Raw genomic sequence first — 19,161 nt, forward strand, 5'->3', positions numbered from 1 at the left:
TCTATTCATCAATAAATCTTTGGTTGTAGATATCTAAAAAGACCAAAAATTTATTTGTATGGTCAATGTAACTATAAATTAAATGAATCAAATTTTGTGGGATTTTTTTTCAGTATTTCGTCAATACTTAAAATTCGGTGTCGTAATTACATGAAATAATTTGGCAGTGAATGAATGAATCATTTTCACAGCCTACATAACATACATGTTATAATAGAGAAGCGGTTGCAAGCATTTTCAGTGCACAGAAGCGTTTCGGCGCGCGTCCTACTTGTAAACCTCTACATCAGGGCGACTGTGCGCGTCCCCGCGACACTCGCCATAGAAAACAAAGCTGAACGTCTTCCATAACAGCTAGGGGTGCAGACCTGAGGAATATCCGACTGTATACTGGACACATCGTGCTGAATATGGATTTACAGTGGGTGTAGCATCGTTGGAAGACCGAGCCTTCTCGGCTGGGGTGACGGCAGGACATTTGCAAACACCGACGAAAATAACATCAGTGTTTTTTTTCTCGGGGTGCTTTGTCTTGTCCACCTAACGATAGCAGACCATCATTCCCATTTCAATTGCAAGATATTCAGCTGGTGGTTACTAGCTACCGCCGCCGCCGGGATGTGTCACCATGTTGTCACCTAAAAGTAACTGCTAGGACGTCGGATTGTGAAGGAAAAGCAGAAAACGTCTCCCGAGGTCCCAACGGGTTGTCACTGGGACCTGAATCTGTCGCGGAGCCCACTGTTTTCGGCGATATGGCGGAGCAGGGCTACTCATCCTGGTGAGTGCGTACAGACATCGCGCTACCGACCAGCAGCGGCTACCAAACGTTAGCTGCTGCTACTGACAAGTCTGCTTCATATAGGGCGCTAAAACAATTAATGTAAATGTAAGACAATTCACAGACACACTGTGCTTTCCATGTCGACGTTTCTGGTGCATTTAACACAGTCTAGAGAGCAAAATGTCACTCAGACAGTATCCCCCACCCCCCTGCAGCTCTGATCATGCTAACAGCTATCTTCAGCTAGCAGCGGCTAATCAGCCTCACCAGCTGATGCTGTGCTAACCGTGTTAAGCTTATTGGGCTAGCTAGGTGGTAATTAATTCTTACGTTCATATTATCAACACCTTATTTTGTGAGAAAAACGCAGTAATTGTCCACATTGAGAACAACGTTGCATGACGGCGTCATGCTGATAAGTGGAGGTTAGCTGTGCCAACAAATTAGCGTTAGCTGATTTAAGATGGCTAGCATTCATCGTCGAGCCGCTGCTGCACACAATAACAAAGGCTCTGCCGTGGAGCTAAGCTAGCTCACTGGCATCGCAGTCATGCTCCTAAAATGCCAGTTACAGGTTGAGTTTGGCATTATGACACACGACAGGTTGTCATAAGTCATCGTTAAATCATCATTGCAGACGCCAGGTTAACGTTATAGGTGCATGTTAGTGCTTGGTGTGTTGAAACGAAACCAGACAAGAGCAGATGTGATCACTGAAATGCGTTGTCCCCATGAATGAAACTGACCTGACTTTGTTGAGGCCTAGCTAATTAATGTGAGCTAAATTATGCTTGTTTGATCCCAGCAACACTGGCTGAGTGTCTTTAATGAGCCTTTTTTGGTTGTTGTTTTTTTTAGAATAGCATCCTCGTTTTGTGTGAATTTTCCGCATAAATGGCTCTCAGAGAGTAGACTGGCTTCATTGGAGGAAATGCTGTGTTTTAATTTGGCCAGCTAAGTGGCTTTGTGTCATTATGGTTTTAATTAACATTTTGTCACAAAGCTGTACATTTAGGGAGAAGAAGGCCAACCATTGAAAAAAATATTTAAATGTAGGATTAAACCAAAGTTTCTTTAATCACTATAGTTAATTCACACATTAACTTAATCTAATTAATCTGGTATACTGATACAGCAGTTCATTTGTTTTTTTTTATCTCGAATTGGGCCTGTATTCTGTAAGGTTAGGAACTCTTATGATTTACTTTGTATTTATGAATATTAAGCATGCAGAAAACACATAGTAGCATAATCTGTGATTTTAATCAGATAACCATTGTTTAGGAAATGTGTCTAGTAGGTTTTGATGTTTCCTTCCTGTTCTCCTTTTAAATTAATGTAGTTAAAAGTAGCTTAGTAAAGTTGACTTTTTAGTAGTTTTACCTTTTTTAGTGAGGCTCAGTGGATTGTCTGAGGTGGACACTGAAAGACAGTGATCCGGTGACTGCTTACATTGTAATACATTGCAAATTAGTTCATTTGGAGTAATAGGTGATGGAGATCACCAGATGTCCACATGTATTTGTTTGTTTTGAAATACAAATTTGAGTAAAGAGGGCTATGTCTAAAATCCACAACAGAGTTGATCTAAATATAATCTGATCTTCTCTGAGGCAATACCTCTTTACAGGGATATATTTTCTAATGACAAAGAGGAATTATAAAGCATAAGCAAAGTCCTATTCATATGAAAATATTTTCTTGGGGGGGCGGGGGGGGTAGTAATCAAATGTTTGTCATGCGTCATGATAACTAAGCTTGTTGATAGGAAAGGATGTAAACCAGGACAATTGTGATCATAGTTAGCATGAAATCAAACTGCTCGTGCCAAGTTGATGGAAGTCTGTTACAGGAAACAATCTCTTTGGACACAAAAACTTAAATGCACTTCATTTAGACTTGGTATGGACATGTGATCTGTGACTATAAATGATAAAAACAAAAAGAAAACATCTTCCAGCAGCATCAGAGTCGTCTTATAGCCCTGTAAGCCTTCATCATCCAATCGTTTGTGTTGTGCTAGGTAGGCTTGGACCATTCTTAGCATTGAGTATATAGACATTCAATTAAGATAAATTGTTTGACTGCTTGTTAGGACAGTGAACATATTTTCCAAACTGTTGTTTTTTTCCTTTAAAATTGCCTAACCCCAACCTAGTTTTTTTTTTTTTAATCCTATTTGAATGAAATTTGAGTGTGCAGCTGCTTGTGTTAATATGCAAGCTAAGCACAAAAGACATTGCGCAGTTATTGCGTAGAAAATTGCCTAAATATCACTGAGGAACTTCAAATATTTAATAATGACTAAAAGCAGGGATTTTAAAGCTGAATCAGAGCTGTTTTGTGTACTTTGGCAACATTTTTATTTTGCAATCAAACTGAAAAATTACATTTGCTTTCATTCACTCACTCAACTCACTCACAACTGTTTTTGTGTGAATTTTCACACAGGTTTTTGTGCTGACACCTTAACGTACAGGCACCTGCAATTTTATAGCAGTATCATGTGACTAGTTGCTCCTTAATATTTTCCCGTAAATTTCAATCTTTTTAAGGTGAGTCATGATGCTGTGAGCAAGTATGTGCTTTTCTAAATGTGCAGGCTGTAAGACAAGGCTGAAAGCATATTATTTTATTCTGTGTGTATGCTGGAGTTTATGGAAACACTGCTTTGGCCTGGTTGAAAAATGTGGATGGTGTTGCTTCTGTTAGGTTGACAGTGTTGTTTCACCAAAATTACACTTGATGCCCTGCCGTATTTTCTGTATTTTAAATGTAGCCTACATATTGCAGCTTTAAGTCAGGCTGACCTTGTAGCACAAATCAGTCCACCTTCAGTAAACATATTTGGAAGTGTTATTTCTGCCCGTTTTGTCTGTTTTTGTTATTCTTCCCTCACCTCTGGCAATGTTCAGCAGGAAAGGAGCAGCTAGACAAACTCCATACATCACATCCTGAACCGCTGGATGCAACCACTGTCCAAAATAAATTTTTGACTCACCTGCCAAAGGGGGGCCGTCAGATGAGAAAATCGACCAGCCTAGCATATTTTTTACTGACCGAAATTATTTTCTTTTATGTGTCACATATACTTAGTCCTTGTAAATGTCGCCACATAACAGATATTTGATTAACAGTAGCTAGCAGCAGACTGGCGGCAAGTGACAGTTTAGTAGAGAACTGCGATGTCAAGTACCCCATGTTCCGTATGACGGTGTCATATCACATGTGTGCAAAGCTTGGAGCGCTCAAGACAGTATGTGGCTGGCGCTCCTTCACTTCACACTACTTTAAGCACTCCTGCAGTTTTGCGGTATTGTTTAGACGCTTGTAAAAAACACATAGTATGGTGCGAGTGTCTACACTGAATATGGACAAATGATAGTAATTTCCTTCGGGCCATCTTGGTAGATATTTTATTGCATAAATATTTTTGGTTCAAACATTTATCTACCAGTGAGGCAGATAGCCTTCCAAGATTTACTCACCAAACAGAAATCCTACCTGCATTTGGCGCTTGGCAGATGATAATTTCGTACCCTGAATACAATCCCAACTCCCATTAGTTTGAGAGCAGACATCAATGGAGTTGTTACCTCTGCATAGTTTTAATGAGCATTTGAAAAAAACAAAACAATTTACATTACATAAAGCAACAACAGGTGTCAATAATACTTAAAGCGATGGTTTGGCGTAATTTCGACCTAGTGTCATATGCACCATTACGTCTATCTAAACACTGCCTCAAATTAGTGGATTTAGAGCTATCAGCCGAATGGCTTAGTACTGGCGCTAATGGAACCAACAGTGTATCTCGTAAATTAACCCACTAATAATGCCTGGATTGTTATCAAACTTCTACAGTAGTGTAGTACAAAAAGGGTCTTTACCCATAAATCCATGCATTGGAACATTTGTAAGTACACCAGGAGTTTATTAAAATAACACATACCTTATGGCTTTTACTCTGCTGCTAGTGCTAAAGCTGTAGACATTGTTGAAATCTCGCGCTATCACTGAAATACCATGTGGTCGCGCGAGATCTTGCACAGAGCTCATCAAATGTGAAGATGAGTGGCTCAATTTCGAAAGTGCTCTGTGCGGGATCTCACTTTAACTGTATATGTATTTGATTAAAGACCGTGTGAAGTGAATTCAGACATTTTCTTCTAAACACATTAAATAGGTCATAAATATTTCTAAAAAGTCAGTCTACAGTTAGCCAGTTAGCTGAGTTAGCCGCCGAGCTAGCAGCAGAAAGCTCTCAGACGTAGCGTCCAAGTTTCGGGTAGAGGTGGTGACTTTGATTGACAGGTGACACTTGGTAGGGGTCGTGGTTTCAGCGGACTCGGCGGGCACTCTCACAGCGTTTGGTAGCAGAGAAAAACGCTGAGTTTTACACAACTTTGAAGCCTAATTTCATATATTTGGCGATTTTTTTTTTAATCATTCAAATTTGGCAGGGTGGTTAACAACACACTTATCTGTGGTATGTCAAACTCAGAACACATATTTATTCTTACTTTACATGGACTTTAAAGGTCTTTTGAAGACACAGACCTATAATGACGTGTATACAGGCTTTGCATAGGCTGCTGTGCTCAGCAGTGTTTACACATTTTAGGCTTTACGCTGATATTTTGCATTTTATGCAATTAGTGAGATCGGCTGTAATGTCTTAATTCCCCGATCCGATCAATTTCGTCATGTTGAAACTTTTTGCAGATGCTCCCGTTGCATATATTGCAGATGGCTTGTGTTTTATCTGTCTCATTTACTCCGAAGAAGTTCCACACCACCGACATGTTTGTTTGAATCCGAGCCCTGTCACGATGTGACGGACAATAAAGTTTTTTGAATCTTGAATCATTAGCTGTCGGATACAGTCTATGATTCAAACAAACATGTCGGTGGTGTGGGCAGACAGATAAAACACAAGCTATTTGCAATCTGTGCAACACTAAAGTACCTCAGGGAAGCATCTGCAAAATGTTTCAACACCACAAATTTACCTGGATAGGGAACACGAGGAGGAGCATGCCGAATTTAAGAAATGGAGCGTGGACAAAGAAGATGCGATCGGATCGGTGATCGGCCCCAAAAATCCTGATCGTGTAAAGCCTAACACATTTGCATGTTCTTTTGTGTGTAATTAGTTATCTAGTTGCTGTCCGTACTGTACCGGATAAACTGCTAATGAGCAAACAGCAACAAGCCCTGTTTAGCCTTGCGATAGCCAGCTTGCTAATATAAACCCTGAGGTTGTCTTGTTTCTAAGCTGACAAGTCGTATCTTGAAGCCACTTTTAACAGCAGCTGGTAAATTTGCCGTCTTGATTGCGGTCCACTCATACGTGACTTTGTTATCACCACACTGGTACACATCTGTGTCACTGAAGTTGTTCCCTCCTAGTTTCTCTTCCTCACTTTCAGTTTTGTGTCACAATGCACACTTGGTAATTCAGAGCTTTCTCACAATCACATTTGAGGTGAAATTGTGTCTCCTTGAGGTACACACAGCGATACACAGTCACACAGACACATTAGGTGAGAGCAGACCTGTGCATTGTGTCCAATAGTATTTAATTTTTCGTGTCTGAAAAGGCATGTGTCAAAATCAGTGTGGCATTTTTCTGTCTATCTTTGTATCTGGCATAACTTTAACTAGCTAATAAAAGGAGTGAAAACATGTCTTTAACCATTAAGTTTTGCCAAAGTTTGCAGTCACAGGGAAACACCATAAAATATTGCCCTCAATCTGCGTAATTCTTTTGCTGAGGCCATTGTTTTTGCCCAAATTGCTGTGTGCCTGTGGTATGTTGTAGCATCTACAGTGAATGTACTGTTGAACAGCCAATCTATATTGTCTTCGGGGGATGTGGCAAGTGCACATAACAGATGTCCGAGGAGGGTTTAGAGTACGATTCAGAAAGACTTGACTTTTTTGATGTGGCAAGGGAGGGTAGTGGGGAGCATACCAATCATGGCAACAATGAATGGTAAATCTGGTGTACGTTATTCCTGAATAATTACTGGTGTGCTGTGGTCAAGCGACACCACAACTGTAGTTTTTCTGAGTGGTGCGGTAATAGAGCAATGCTTGGGGTCATTAAGATGGGAATGCAAACTTGTCTGTTTACAGAAGTGTCAAATTTAAATTCTCTCCTGAAGAATAACATGAAATGACTACCAGGAGACTGCTGACCTCTCCAGAGTACGAGCTTCTCTCATCCCTTTACCGTGAAGCAAAGGCCATCCTTTGCATGGCGAGTTATAGTACCGGGCTAGCTCGAGTATAATCATGTATATCAGAATCCAATAAGGAGATATTACTTGCAAGGTCCTAAAAGACAAGCAAGGAATCATAGAAGTAAAGTAGAAGATAACACTTCTCTATAAAACATGTGAACAAAGGCGTCGCCCGGCTTTATGATCCAGCTCTCAGCTCAGTTTGGGCCTGATACTCCTCAGCTTGTATTGGTATAACATTTATACCTGTCAACCAAACATTTTATGAGATTTTTGATCATGAGTGTAGATGTAGGCTGTCTACTAACCTTGTTTTCGTGTGTTAATGCAACATCAACCCTGTATATCAAATCAAAAGTAAAAAAAGTGGCTTAGTGATATCCAGTGTTTTGTAGACATGAGGTTATTCTTGGTTCACAGCTTTTATTATACAATGTGTCAATTACACACAGGAAGTTGCAACCAGCAGTGTCTTTTTGTGGTATGACTTGAATATTTAACTGTTCACCACAATGGATTCATTTCCAGTAATTTGACTGATCATTAAATAACTTATTTAACACAAATGTTTCACAGTTAATTCTGCTGATATGGAAGAATGATTTGTAGGTATCACTGCCCATGTGTGGAGACGTAAGCATAAACTGAGCACTTAAGCAGTTTTGCTCAGTGTTTTTATCACGGTTTATTGAAGCTAACTTCTACAAACATCACTGCAGCATGAAAAATGTTCAGTTTATTGTGGTTCTCACAAATGTGGCTGAAGTTGTGTGTTTTGTTTGTTTGTTCATCTGAAGTTGTGTTATATAGTTAGCTAATGGAAATATGCTGAAGTAATTAGTTAAGTATTTGCCAACAACAAGAAGAGATTTGATTATTTTTCTTCTGTTGTCTCTTAAATATATCTTAATAAAGGTATTTATTCTCTGATACCACACAAGTTTCTAGATCACAATCGTTTTAAAAGTTTGTTAAAGGTTTAAATTTCAATGTGCGCATTTAATGTAACTATCAAATAAAAACTTAAGGATGATAATAAGGAAATGTATACCGAACATTGGCTGCATATTTGTATCGACTGCATCTACAAGTGTCTTTTTATTTTTTATTAATGTCTTTCTTTTTTTGTTTAAATGTCATTCTACATCTGGAATGCTTTTCTTTTATTAAGATCTAATCCAAAAATCCTATTATTTAGACTATCTGCAATGTAAATCTGAGTTAAGCTCTGCCTTCTAGACGCTGACTAATCAACAAATCATCCCCACAACCCATGAAGCCAAGGATGTTTAAAATGTTAACTACTGTTTACTGAACTATCAGTAATATCTAGTGTTCAGCAGCATTAGATTAATGTAGTAAGAACAAAATTATAGTAAACACTGTCCCACCTGCACGATTATCCTGATATTATAGTATGACTATCAACACAACTAATACTGCAGTATCAGCATTAGAGCACACAATGACCTGTTTGAATCTTACGGATTACTGAAGCACCTGTTGCCTGTGTCCAAAGATTAGCCTTCAGAACGTAAAGGCCTAAATCCCTTCAATTCATTTAGAGAGACAATAGTCCAACCCGTCTTGAATTTTGAAGCTGATGGTGTTAATCTGCTCTGAGAAAATGTATAAAGTGATTAGATCTGGACCTCACTCTTGATAAGTGTGACCAGTAGCTGGTGAAGACCCCCCCCCCTTAAAAAAAGAGTCTAAAAACATGGTGCTGCAGGGTGTCATTGTGACTCTGAGCATAGACGTGGACCGTGTTAATGTAACATTGTGGACAAACCCCATCCAGGACCTCACATGCTCTCCACGTCAATCTTTTCTGCGTCTATCCCTTATCAGCTCTAATACAAACAAATAAAAAGAAATGCCTCAGAAGGGTGTAAACACACACCAGAGCAGCTACGCAGGGGAGGTGTACTTATTTTTAATGGAGGCAAAAAGGTCACAGTTGATCAAAAATTACATCCTTGTTCCTGAGGGATTTAGCCCATTAAATCCATAATTGGATCAGAGGTGGAGACAGAGAGATAAATGTTAATTCCCACTTGGAGGTCCAGGGGCAACCCCACCCTGTGTAAGCTGGTGTACACTACAGCACAAGTAAATACAACATAAATACATGTGTGATAGATAGCTCTGTGCTAGGGGCTCACATTTCACATTTGGAGAGATGTGTCTGCATGTGTGTACACGCACGGGCCCGAGTAATAATGCTTGGACTCTCAAACAGCCACGCCTCACAGGCAGAGGCAGCGTTTGCAAAAGTCTTCATTGTCGCTCAGTGACCTAGCCCTTAGTGGTCAAGTCATGCATGCAGTTGGATGGAAGTCAGTATTTGAATTGTGTTATTTGAAAACCTAGTCTGTCTGTCAGTGAACAAGGACGTCTTATGGCACTTTGGGCGGCCGTCCAGCCCTCAACAGTCCGGGATTGTATTTTGTTTTTAAATGTTCCATTCATCTATCGCACCCATGTTCTACAGGCTTCTGTGCGCAGAATTCAGACGGACCAGTTCGATACTAGAATATGAATTAGGTCCGTGGTAGATTCAACTAGCTGTCTATGTGTTGACAGTGGGGCAGTGACATCATGTGTGTGTGGTGTGTGTGTGTGTGTGTGTGTGTGTGTGTGTGGAAGAACAAGGTCAGTGTCTTAATCATTTTCTGAACACTTGAAGTCAAACTGTTGGTAACACATTTAACACATTTAGGTCAAACAAGAAACTCACCTGAGCAGGGTGTCATATTTAGATTGGTTACAATGTTAGGTATTTATTATGACCTACATCTTGGGTCAAGTATACCCCGGCCCCATTGACGCATGTGTAAAGATGATGCCTTCATAGTGTGTTTTTCAGTCATTAAGCAGAGACCTGCATTGGACAAACAAGAACAGAGAAAAGATACAAGATGCAGCATTGTCCTGGTGTCCTGTTTCCACAGTGAACTACATGTTACCCCTCCCCTTATACACTCCCTGTAGTCATTCCCCTACTACTGAATGAATGAAAGAGACAGGAGATTCTTGCCCCCCCACCCCCCACCCTCAACATCACAATGAAGCCTGTGAATTCCTGTGTCATATGTACATCAGAGTGAATAATGATTTGAAGCACTGAGTCTTTTTATGTAAGGGCTGTTTTACTCAGAAGAAAACTTGTAATGCAGCCCAGAGATCCTAAACTGAAACAGTATTCAGCGAACGCCAGCAGAATGGCACCGATTTCAGTTGCAGCGCCAGGCCACTCGACAAATAATATTTTACCTTTAGTACATTCTTAGTGTATCTTATCAGCGTGAATGAATCTATTACCTTACAAGTCCTGTTCACACCACGATGGTGATAACATGTTACCCTCTATGGGCATGCTCTATAGCCACGCTTTGTATTAATGTATTATAACTTTCTTTTCATAAATATTTTGTGGATTTATATCTTAGCTATACTAGTGATTACATAGACATTCAAATCTATTCTTATCAATATATTACACTAAACACAAAGATTTAAGTGATTAAGTTTTGCCAACACGAGCTAAAATTTGAAATACAGTCTTTTATATTTATTTTTTTATTTATATTAACTGTATGTTGGTGGTGCAGCCCTGGCTAAGTGGGGATGTATCAGCAACATATGGTTAATGTAGATAAGCATTTGCAACATGTATCATGCCAACTGTATTTTTGACTGACTTGTGTTTGCAATGCATTTGTTCCACAATAACCAAGTAAGAATTGAGTTGCTGTCTGTGGTTATTTGTTTTGTTTTTTGGCTTTTCTAGTCTTCATTTTAACATGTGCCCTATTAAATGTCATTCAGTCAGTTAGCAGGCTCTGTTCATGACAATGTTTCATCTTTGCTTCCTGTGTGTTGCCACATATGTCTATATACCATAGCTGTGTTTCCCCTCCATTAATGTACAAGCACCTGCTACAGCCCCAGTTTGGACACACTTTCTTGTTCAAGAGAATGTAAAGGTGTGTTACTATTACTTATCAGCGTACATGTTGCTACAATATCTCTCCAATAAGCAAATATTGGCCCAGCGTAATGAATCATTAACTTTTGGCATAATCAAAGCCAGTCATGTTTTGCATTCATCACATGCGACACATCGACATTGGATTGTCAAAAAATGTGATGCCATGCAGGCTTTTTTTTTTTTTTTTGAGAGCATTACAGAGGATTCAGACACTCTAAAAATGGTGGTGGGTAAATGTAGTGCAGTAGATAGATTATAGGAAGTGATTTTAGATGCAGTCCACAGTTGATTTCGTACCACTGAAAGACAAAATGAAGAGCATCTGTGTAGTATGTTGAACAAGAAGAGAGCACTCAGCCAGGTGTGTTTCCTTCACTGTCAAGATGGTGTTGAAGATAATAAAATATTTTTAATCTTGTATGGTGCTGAACTTTGGTGGCTCATAACATATCTGTTTTAGAAATTATCTGCAGATGCTCTGGTTCAAGATTAAACCAAAACTTTCCATAGATGTCAGTTTTAGCTCAAATGTGGGCTGCAAACAGACTAGGTAAACCTCGTTTTTAGCCTGATGCTGTAGTAGCAGAAATTACAAAGGTTTTATGATAGGCTCATTAGGAATGGTATTATAAAATATGTTTTTCAAAAATTGTGAATTAGGGCTGGGCAATATATCAATATTATATCGATATTGTGATATTTTATAGATATTGTCTTAGATTTTTCATATCGGGATATAGCATAAATGTTGTCTTTTCCTGCTTTTAAAGGCTGCATTGCAGTAAATTGATATAATTTTCTGAACTTAACAGACTTTTCTATTATCTGCCTTTATCCATTTAGTCATTATATCCACATTACTGATGATTATTGATCAAAAAATATAATTGTGTAAATATTTTGTGAAAGCACTGCAACATTTGATTCTGTCCATATTGCCCAGCTCTATTGTGAATCACCTCAGCCACAACAGGTCTGTGAGCTCAGAGTTACAAATGTGGACAAAAAATATGAGGCTGATGTGTCCAATAGTATGCAAGATTAGCTGCGGACAGATACACACACACGACAGATACACACACACACACACACACACACACACACACACACACACAATCAAACGCTTAATCTCCTCTAAGCTTATGCCTGCTGGAGATAATAAAACTAATTAGCCAAAGAGATTGATATGCTGATCGCTAATAGATTTCAGTGTTAGATGCATTGGTGCATTTTAACACACTCATGAAATTTGGGGGAACTTAAATGCAGTTAAAGATGGCAGCACTTCATGTAGAGCATTGATGATGAGGACATTATTGGGGACAGAGCATGTTTTTGTAACTCCAGGCTGCATTCCTCTCCCATGGCCAGAGAGTTTGACAGGAGACAGGCGGGTCAGGATTGGGGTCAAATCTGCACCTCTCAACTGAAGGTGGCTCCTCACAGTAACAGCTATGTGTTTTCCCCAGAAAAAAAAAGGCTTGCATTATAAGGTCGCATGTCAAGTCTAGACTATGTGAAGGCCCCAGATCACTGATATGGGAACAATTTGGTGCTCAGCTGTAGCATCGGTCTGCAAACTAGACACATTTGTCTGAAACACAGACACTGCTGCTTTATGCTGAAATTGTAGGATTCAAACCTCTCAGGAGCTCCACGTGGAACATTTTTCAGTCATACTCGTCCTTCATCGAGACAGCGCAGTTCATCTTTCTTCATTCAATATTCAGTATAAAATGAGGTGTACAGCTACTTTTAAACAGCAACCCTGAACACAAAGACTTTCATTATGTTGTCCTTGATCAGCTCCTCTTAAATTTGTCTAGCCTTTTTTACAAAACACAATAACATGTACAGATAGCACAAGAGAATATAGGCCAAGGGGTATTTAGATGTTTTACAGGGAAGATTCAGTCTGCTGTGTTACTCCAGTGGCATCATTTCAGTAGTGGGTTCAGTCTACACTCACCATTTAACAACATAAGCTAAGTGTTTATTTGCAATGCTAGATAGTAAAAAAAAAAAAAAAGAAAGATCTTTTTGCAGGAATGTCCTGTAGTAACATTATAGTTTCTATTTTCGGTCTTGGCAGCCGCATTGCTCAGATGTTGTTATAATATGTATGTTGAAATTTCAGCTTTTCTTATGTTGGTTTATGTCTGTCCTCTAAATTTAAAGAAATGTGATGGTTGTTTTCGGTTGTTTTAGACGAACTTATTTGTCTTGGGCTAAAAGTGCCAGGTGCATCTGTACATATACAACAATACTTAATGAGCACAGAAAAACAAAACCTACACGACAACACAAAATCACAAAAAGTGCTTCAAAATGTAGCGTATTGCACAGAATAATATTGCTCCCAATTTGAATCAATAGTCTCAGAAGATCACTACCTTACCACAGTTGTGACCTTTATAGATCACATTTGCCTTATTGATTTCCATAATCAATAACTTGTTTGTCCTCTGTGGTTTTTTTTAAACACAAGAAAATTTGCAATTCTAATTTTTACTATCGAACTGTTTCACCCCTCATTTCTTCTCGCTTTGTTGTGTGTAATTAAAAGAGCCGATGTTCAACTCTCTGCTACACAGCAGTGTTTTATGAAGGAGGCATAATCAGTATGTTGTGCAGTGATTCAGTATTTCAAATGTTTCTCACATTATATATTAGGTTTTCTCTTAGATGGTCAACAAGGGAGATTTTTAAATCCTTCAGACTTCATAATGTAGATTATTGGGATGTATTGAACTGTGCTGATTATATAATGAGGATATACTTCTCGGTTTCTTAACACTTAAGGTTGTATACACGCTTGTACATTTTGAGATTTCTTGAAATTTGCACTCCCCCCGAATTATCAGTTGTGGTTGTCAATGTGCTTTTCGCTGTCTACTTTGTGAGGGGAGATGTGACTTTTGTGTCTGCAGAGATTCAAATTGGTGGTGATAAAACTACCCCAACCAATGTGAGATTGAAATCACAGGTGAATACTTCTCTCCATTTGTTGTCATTTTCCACAACATAGTGGTACAAAACTGTGGATTTTGATTTCGGTGTGATGGTTTGTATGCTTCTGTGGCTGTGCACTCTTCAGCTGAATGGATTATGGAGTGGAATAAGAAGAAAGAGAACAACCTTTATACTCCAGTAAAGGGATATTTGTGCAGTTTTCCTCAGTTAAACATTTTTAGGTTAAAATACGTGAGTGCAGCAATTCCAGTCAGAGAAACGTGCAGAAAAATAAAAAATATGATCTGAGAGATAACAGGAAATCTGATCGTATCAGATTGGCTTTGAAATCAAACAAAAAATGTGTTTTTCACTCACTTCAGCTTGTCATGAATCAGCAATATGGTATCATTAGATGGAAATGGAAACTTGTGTCACCAGTATTAAACAAAGAATGAATTGCATTTTGAATGAATTGCTACTTTTTTGGCACTAATGTCATGTTTGTATTTCTCTCTCTCTCTCTTCAGGGCATACTCCCTAGTTGACTCCAGCCAGGTGTCCACCTTCCTCATTTCTATCCTTCTCATCGTCTATGGCAGCTTCAGGTGAGTAATCATCTGTCCAGGATAGTGGGCAGTGATGTGCAGAACACATCTGGCTTGTCACATAAACAAGACCTACAGCCTAAAGCATCATTTCTTAAATAATAGTTTATACAGCAGGCTCTCCTATCCCATAATAATAATAAGCTTTGGCCCTATAGTATCAAGTCGTGCTGCATGATTAATCAGCTTGTGCAATTAAAAACCGCAAAACAGACTTTTAACCGCAAAAGAGACATTTTAAATTTAATTCAATTTAAATGTGTGCGTGAAAACGTTTGTTCATCTACACGCCATGAGCGGAGATACTTCAGAGACTGCTCTCAGTCTCTGTGTAGTCAGTGAAGCGTGTAGAGTGCATGGTCACATGACTTGCCAGTGTGCAGACCACAGACCAGGTGGAAAAGGATGATAATGAAACAGCCAACGCTGAACTGGAAAAGAAAAAGCGACCTCTGTTATGGAGGTACATTGGATTCAAGTTCAGTGACATTGGGCAGAAACAGGTACTCTGTAAAACATCTGTAATTAAAGTCTCTTCGTCACGCAGCAACACAACAAATTTATATCAGCAGCTTAAACAGCACAGAGAAAAATATGAATGCATCTCAGTTAAAGCGCTAACTAATAAAGAGACAACTTAAGACTGATGACTGTCAACAAAACAAAATGCAACCCAAGTCCATAACATACTCCTTGGCAAAAGACATGATGCCCCTGTACTCTGTTAGCACACCAGTGATAAAATAGCCTTGGGCTTATCTGCATGTGTGAGGAGCGTCAGGTCGTTATTACAACAGATAACTGCATTAACAAGTTGTTGAGCTTAATCAATGGACGTTAACTTCACCTTTCTATTGGTAAGTTAGATTCTCAAAATCATCAATAATTATGCACTCATGGTACCATTTTGTTTATCATATCGTAATCGCAGTATTTTCCATAATAATCGTGATATGACTTTTTCACCAAATCGTGCAGCCCTAGTATCAAGTCACAATTTTGCATTTTGGTCCAAAGCTCCAAGAATTTATGAACCTAAAGTATGTTATTGAAAATACGTGAAAATCATTCATTTGATTTATTTACAATTTCCTAGGGTTCAGTCTGGTAAAAATGTACATCTTCTGGTAAATAGGAGAAATAAATACTTGTTTCAGCAGTGTTGAGCACTCTCACAGCCCAATTGAACCCTGTGAACAGTGAGTGTAACGTGATTTTAGTGCATTATGTGCACCAAAAAAATCTGCAGCCCCTCATCTAATGGTGTTTTGATGGATTGAATTGCATTAGGAAATTGGCCAAAAAGCATTTGTTTTAGAGGAGCCTCATTAGCAGGTAAATGGCTCAATGGAGATTTATTCTCAGGCTGAATTGATGTTTTGCATCCATTTATTATTGATTAAGATACATAATCAATCAAGTGTCTCCCTCTTAGGAAAACTGTACCTGTATCTGTTGACACAGATCTGTCAACCACATATTAAGAGGTAGAGAGGCCAGTTCCAGTATGATGCTCTGTCCTCACTTCATGATGCAGGCAAACTGTATGATAGCAGGAGAAAACCCACCAGTGCTGCCCGGGGTGCATTATGGTTGTTGGGTGGAGTTCATTCTAGTCTGAGGCTGCTGCTGTCAGGAGATAAAATCATTTACAGCGTGATGTTGAAGGATTCTCATCTTTGCACTTTAAACAAGACATCACCAGTCACAGGCCTTTCCAGTAGCAGATATTTTGGCGCTTTAATAGCAGGAAAAGCACAGGTGTTACTAATACTATAAACAATGGCTCTGTTCCATTCAAGGCTACATTCATTTAAAATGCCCAATTTTTGCTACACTTACATCTAGCGTCCACACTACGGCATCTTCAAACCCTTAAAACAGACTTATGAAAAGGCTTCTGACCCCGTTTCAGTTTGAAAACTCTGTTATTGTGTTAAACAGAGACTTCTCTGTTTTCCACCTTTATACTGTATGTGTTAATAATTCCTGGTTGTCGGACCAAACTAATAAATCTCTGGTCTTACTTTTCACTGTTGCTGTTCTTCCTCTGTAGTATTTTCTGCAGCTAAGCAACCAACCACAGAGTAGACAATCTGCTTCCTGTTTACCCCTGCACGCGCATGCCCAGTGTACAGGGGTGGTCATGTGATATGTGTATTCAGACATATTAGTACGGACGGAGATTATTCCTGAAACGGTACTGAAGCACTCGTGTGGACAGAGAACGCTTTCATTTTAATTTGCAGATTTGAAATGAAAACATATTAGTGTGGATGTAGTCCAAGTGTAGTCCAAGTTTCCCAGTAACAGTGAGCCAGCACTCATATTACTGGCAACTTAATGGAATTCAGCCTAATTAACTTTATTATTTACACCTGTGCTTCTCCCTCTGTGACATGTCAAAATGTATGAATAAAGTCTTTAAGATGGAAATATGCATGTCACCTTACTTTTTATGAACATATTTTATTTTTATGACCAATTTTATGACCGTGTTCAGCACTGTTGATGTCGTAGAGGGAAAAAAGCTGCAACTAAATGGAAATATTGTGTGGGCTGACATGACTGAGACGCTTTGAGGTTTCAGTGTATTGCCACAGTTCAGCTGAAGTTCACAGACCTCCAGCACTCTGCAAATTTAGCCTTTTTTTTCACCATTTCACCCAAATGAAGTTTTCTAGATGTTTATTCCCTTTGTGCATAAATTATTTCAACTCAATTCAACACTTAAAAGAAAGAAAAGTTTTAGCAAGCTTCTTTAAAGAAATAAAACAATGCGACAGGTCAGAAGTCTTTGTCTATAACGCAGTCACCGACAAAATCCGGTTGTATTTTTAAGCTCAATACATCACATCAACAGCCTGCATGCTTTTGAGATTCTGATTAATGATACCTGAGTCCAATACCCAACACACTCCTCTGCTCTCTGCTCCCTCCTCCTCTCTCTTCCCTCCCTCCCTGCAGGTCATTAAACATGGATTGTGAGAACCAGGAGAAGGATAAAGATGGTAACCCCACGACGGGGTCTTTCAATAACAGCAACACAAACAACAGTGAGTGTTACTCACATGGCAAGTCTTAAATTTACTAAGCATTTTTTCACTCATCTATTTTTACTTCTACTGGCGTCTTTAAAGCCATTACTTTGAAGTATTTGTTAATGTCTGTCTTGTTTTGCAGGTATTCAGACTATAGACTCCACACAAGCACTGTTCCTACCCATAGGAGCCTCTGTATCTCTGCTTGTCATGTTCTTCTTCTTTGACTCAGTTCAGGTGGTCTTCACCATCTGCACAGCAGGTAACTATCGCTCTTCAACACAACAGGAAAACAAGAGTCAGGGACTGGTTTGAATATTTAACAATCATTCTCCGTCAGCAAAAGATGCAGGTGACATATGGATGAGTGGATGTGGTCTGTAAACAAACACAACAAATGGCCTACATGAGATTCACTATATGCAGCATTTATGTAAACAAATTAAGAGCAGGATATCTTGTCAGCCATAATTATTCAGTAAACATTACTAGATGTCAATATACATCAGAGGGACTCATAGCGATGTAATAGTGCATCACTAATTACAGAATGAATGTATTGCTACTATAGCACTAAGAACGTAACATTGTTATGTATAGGAAAATGCAGTGGCTTAATGTTATCATGTAAATTGCTAATAAGCGATATTACTCTGAAATATATTCAAAGTTATATTAATCAATAAACGTGTCACAGCAAAATAAGCACACAATAAAATAACTTACTTTTCTTTCATGAACACACATTAGGAAAATATGATATTAGCAGACTTCATAGGGTGCAACACATTAAACAAACAGGAGGTAAACAACAATAATGAACTTAGTTCCGCCCTTAGTCTTTCTGACAGTTGCACACTGGGGAGAAGGCCTCTTTTCTGCATTGGTTATTGAAACTGTAAAGATCATTAGCTGCCCCATTAAAGCTGACAGTATTAGACTTTTGGTCTAACTGTAATTCTTTGTTCTTGTCCTCAGTTCTTGCAACAATTGCATTTGCATTCCTCTTGTTGCCAATGTGCCAGTATCTGACCAGACCCTGCTCCCCACAGAACAAGTAAGGAAGTCATGTGGATTCTTTGTGTCTTTAAATCCTGTCTGTTGGTCAAATTGCTGCATGCTGTTCTGTGTGTCTTTGAGTAAATGTTAATTACGCTCTGTGATTCAGCCTAGCAGAATTGTTGAATAATGGTTAAGTCTCAGTAAAATGTGGATTTCACTTGAGTTTGAAAATTATATTTATATAATTATAACTTATATATAATATAAGCTATCTGCATGGCTCATTTCCATCAGGGGTAAGTGGAAAATGTATCTTGTGCTTTGGCTGAAATTGCCCTTTAACTTTAACTTAATTTTTCTTTTCTTTTTTTATCCGTAAGACTGAGCAGAGTAGCTTGTTTTATGTTTGTTGGATGATGTTACAGGTTACGTAGTTGAAAGCTGCAGCACATTTAATAAATGAAAAGAGTTTGTTTTTTGAACTGATGTAATTTATTTCGTCCAATGAAGCTGAAAGCTGTTTGCCATGTTC

At 38.7% G+C, this 19,161-nt stretch overlaps 1 protein-coding gene across 2 annotated transcripts in view; it reads left to right on the forward strand.

The window, feature by feature from the left end:
- The first annotated feature begins 330 nt into the window (after nucleotides 1-330).
- Nucleotides 331-19,161, forward strand: part of sppl3 (signal peptide peptidase 3) — a 29,734-nt gene continuing 10,903 nt past the window's right edge. The window contains exons 1-5 of one of the 2 annotated variants that reach the window (XM_053340692.1): nucleotides 331-781; nucleotides 14,509-14,586; nucleotides 17,554-17,660; nucleotides 17,770-17,889; nucleotides 18,606-18,684. In XM_053340692.1, coding sequence (XP_053196667.1) covers nucleotides 756-781; nucleotides 14,509-14,586; nucleotides 17,554-17,660; nucleotides 17,770-17,889; nucleotides 18,606-18,684 — 410 coding nt within the window. In that variant the 5' untranslated portion in view covers nucleotides 331-755. The remainder of the gene's footprint in view (nucleotides 782-14,508; nucleotides 14,587-17,553; nucleotides 17,661-17,769; nucleotides 17,890-18,605; nucleotides 18,685-19,161) is intronic. The other variant, XM_053340693.1, reaches the window with a different exon arrangement.

The sequence above is a fragment of the Scomber japonicus genome, chromosome 19 (genome assembly GCF_027409825.1).
Source record: "Scomber japonicus isolate fScoJap1 chromosome 19, fScoJap1.pri, whole genome shotgun sequence".
In the NCBI taxonomy this organism is placed as follows: domain Eukaryota; kingdom Metazoa; phylum Chordata; class Actinopteri; order Scombriformes; family Scombridae; genus Scomber; species Scomber japonicus.